The sequence below is a fragment of the Portunus trituberculatus genome, chromosome 36, assembly GCF_017591435.1.
Source record: "Portunus trituberculatus isolate SZX2019 chromosome 36, ASM1759143v1, whole genome shotgun sequence".
NCBI classification, from domain to species: Eukaryota; Metazoa; Arthropoda; class Malacostraca; order Decapoda; family Portunidae; genus Portunus; species Portunus trituberculatus.
This window is the reverse complement of record NC_059290.1, coordinates 12,513,446-12,515,945: the sequence shown is the minus strand read 5'-3', so window position 1 is coordinate 12,515,945 and position 2,500 is coordinate 12,513,446. Positions and strand designations below refer to the sequence as shown.

The 2,500-nt window shown below is 42.6% G+C and overlaps 1 protein-coding gene and 1 long non-coding RNA gene across 3 annotated transcripts in view; both read right to left on the bottom strand.

The window, feature by feature from the left end:
- LOC123513544 (mucin-19-like) overlaps positions 1-1,613 on the bottom strand; it is an 8,923-nt gene extending 7,310 nt beyond the window's left edge. For both annotated transcript variants that reach the window (XM_045270777.1, XM_045270776.1), the window contains exons 1-2: positions 1,224-1,613; positions 812-911 (exon numbers count right to left, since the gene is read on the bottom strand). In XM_045270777.1, the coding sequence (XP_045126712.1) occupies positions 812-911; positions 1,224-1,307 (184 nt within the window). In that variant the 5' untranslated portion in view covers positions 1,308-1,613. The remainder of the gene's footprint in view (positions 1-811; positions 912-1,223) is intronic.
- Position 1,614: 1 nt separating this feature from the next.
- LOC123513547 overlaps positions 1,615-2,500 on the bottom strand; it is a 17,701-nt gene continuing 16,815 nt past the window's right edge. Inside the window, exon 2 of the long non-coding RNA XR_006677396.1 lies at positions 1,615-1,680. This is a non-coding gene — a long non-coding RNA (uncharacterized LOC123513547). The remainder of the gene's footprint in view (positions 1,681-2,500) is intronic.

Sequence of the window (2,500 nt, the reverse complement as noted above, 5' to 3'; positions counted from 1 at the left end):
TGTTCTTTTATTTTTCTAATTTATTATTTTCTTTATTCTTTTTATGTAAATTTTAGCGTTTTTATTTGTCTATTTTTAGTCTTTGATTATTTTTTTTCTATCTTTGTCAAGGTCTGTGTTATTATTATTATTATTATTATTATTATTATTATTATTATTATTATTGTTATTAAAAGTGTTCTATTTTACATTGTTCTTGTGAAGGAGTGAGTGAATGAAAGGAGGAAGAAACGAATGAAGGAAAAAGGAAAGAAGGAATGAAAGAACCAAAGAATGAGAGAAGTAGGAAGAGAAGGAATGAAAGAAAACGAAGGAAGGAAGGAGAGAAGGAATGAAAGAATAACAATGAAAACACAAAAGAATGAAAAAAATAGGGAGAGAGGAAGTGAAGGAAAGAATGGAAGAAATTGAAGAGAAGAAAGAAGGAATGAAAGAACCAAGGAGTGAAAGAACTGGGAAGAGAAAGAACAGAAAGGAATGAAAGACAGAGCGAAGGAAAGAAGGAAGGAATGAAGGACCTAAAGAATGAAATAAAGCAAAAAATGAAAGAACTAGAGAGAGAGAGAGAGAGAGAGAGAGAGAGAGAGAGAGAGAAAAAGAATAAAAGAACTAGGGAGAAAAGGAATGAAGGAAAAAAGCAAAAAAAAAAAATAATAATAATGAACGAAGAAATAAAAGAAAGAATAAAGAATGAAAGAATGAAGGAAAGAAAGAAGAAATGAATGAAAGAAAAATGAAAACGAAGACTAAAAGAACTAGGAAGAGAATGAAGGAATGAATGAAGGAGTGAAGGAAAGCGAAGGATACTCACCCAGATAGTGTCCTATGGAGGTGGGAATGAGGGGGTTGAGAAGGGGCTGCATGTGGGGTTCCTGCTGGCCCACTTGTCTTCTTAGCCTGTTGAGGGAGACCTGAGGAGGAGGAGGAGGAGGAGGAGGAGGAGGAAGAGGAAGGGAGGTGGTTAGAATTATGCGCTTGATTACAGAACTGGTTATTTGCATTTATTTCGTTTTTGTGTCTCAAGGAAGAGGAGAAGGAAGAGGAGGAGGAGGAGGAGGAGAAGGAGGAGGAAGAGGAGGAGAAGGAAGAAGGAGAGATAAGAAAGGAGATAGATAATATGTTTGGCTTATGAATATCTCACACACACACACACACACACACACACACACACACACACACACACACACACACACACACACACACACACACACACACACACTTACATTAACATCCCCGTAGATTTGGAAGTCATGGATTGTGGGAGACAAAATGAGAAGGACGAGAGTAAGAGCAGAGAAGCGACTCATTTTGAACTTGTTGGTCGAGTGTCAGGTCTCGTCCTCGGGGTTTGATGTTCTCGAGGACAAGCTTACAACTGTCCTCGAGTGGCACAGGTGGTCGGCCTCGAGTGTACCGCTGTGAACGAGTCAAAAATGTGGTGTTTTTGCGTGCGGCGTTCAGATTGCGTGCAAAAACTTGTGCCGTTATGACTATGTAAAGTTTGCGTGCGTGTGTGTGTGTGTGTGTTTGTGGGTTTATGGTGCTTGGGTGCTGTCTCTCTCTCTCTCTCTCTCTTTCTCTCTCTCTCTCTCTCTCTCTCTCTCTCTCTCTCTCTCTCTCTCTCTCTCTCTCTCTCTCTCTCTCTCTCTCTCTCTCTCTCTCTCTCCGTCGGGCGGGAACCTGCAAGACAAGGCAAGAATGAGCCAAGGTTGGTAGTTTATAGAGCATCATAGTTCCTTGTTGCTAATTGAGTGACTCTCTGGCTTAACTGGGTGACTGGGTGACTGGGTGACTGGGTAAGTGGGTGACTGAGTGACTGGATGGGTAAGTGTGTAAGTGGGTGACTGAGTGACTGGCAGACTAACAAGATGATTAACTTAACTGCATGGGTGGCTAACTGACTGACTGACTGACTGACTGGTTGGTTGGTTGGTTGGCTGACTGACTGACTGACTGACTGACTGACTGGTTGGCTGGTTGGCTGACTGATTGACTGACTGACTGACTGACTGGTTGGCTGGTTGGCTGGTTGGCTGACTGACTGACTGACTGACTGACTGACTGACTGACTGACTGACTGACTGACTGAATAACTGACTGACTGATTGACTGATTGACTGACTGACTTGTTGACTGACTGACTGACTGGCTGACTGACTGACTGACTGACTAACCAGATGACTGATTTTCTAACTGAATGAGAAACTAACCAACCAACTCACTCACTCACTCACTCACTCACTCACTAGACGGGGATAAACCTTCTCTCATTGCTATCTTACTGTTACACCAAACTCGTAAGCAATAAACTAGATATTTGACCCTTCTTTGTGTTCTCTTGTGGTGGTGGTGGTGGTGGTGGTGTATTTCCTATTATTACTTCTCATTCTAGTTTTTATGCATGGTGGTGATGGTGGTGGTAGGAGGAGGAGGAGGAGGAGGAGGAGGAGGAGGAGGAGGAGGAGGAGGAGGAGGAGGAGGAGATGGTGTTGGAGGAGGC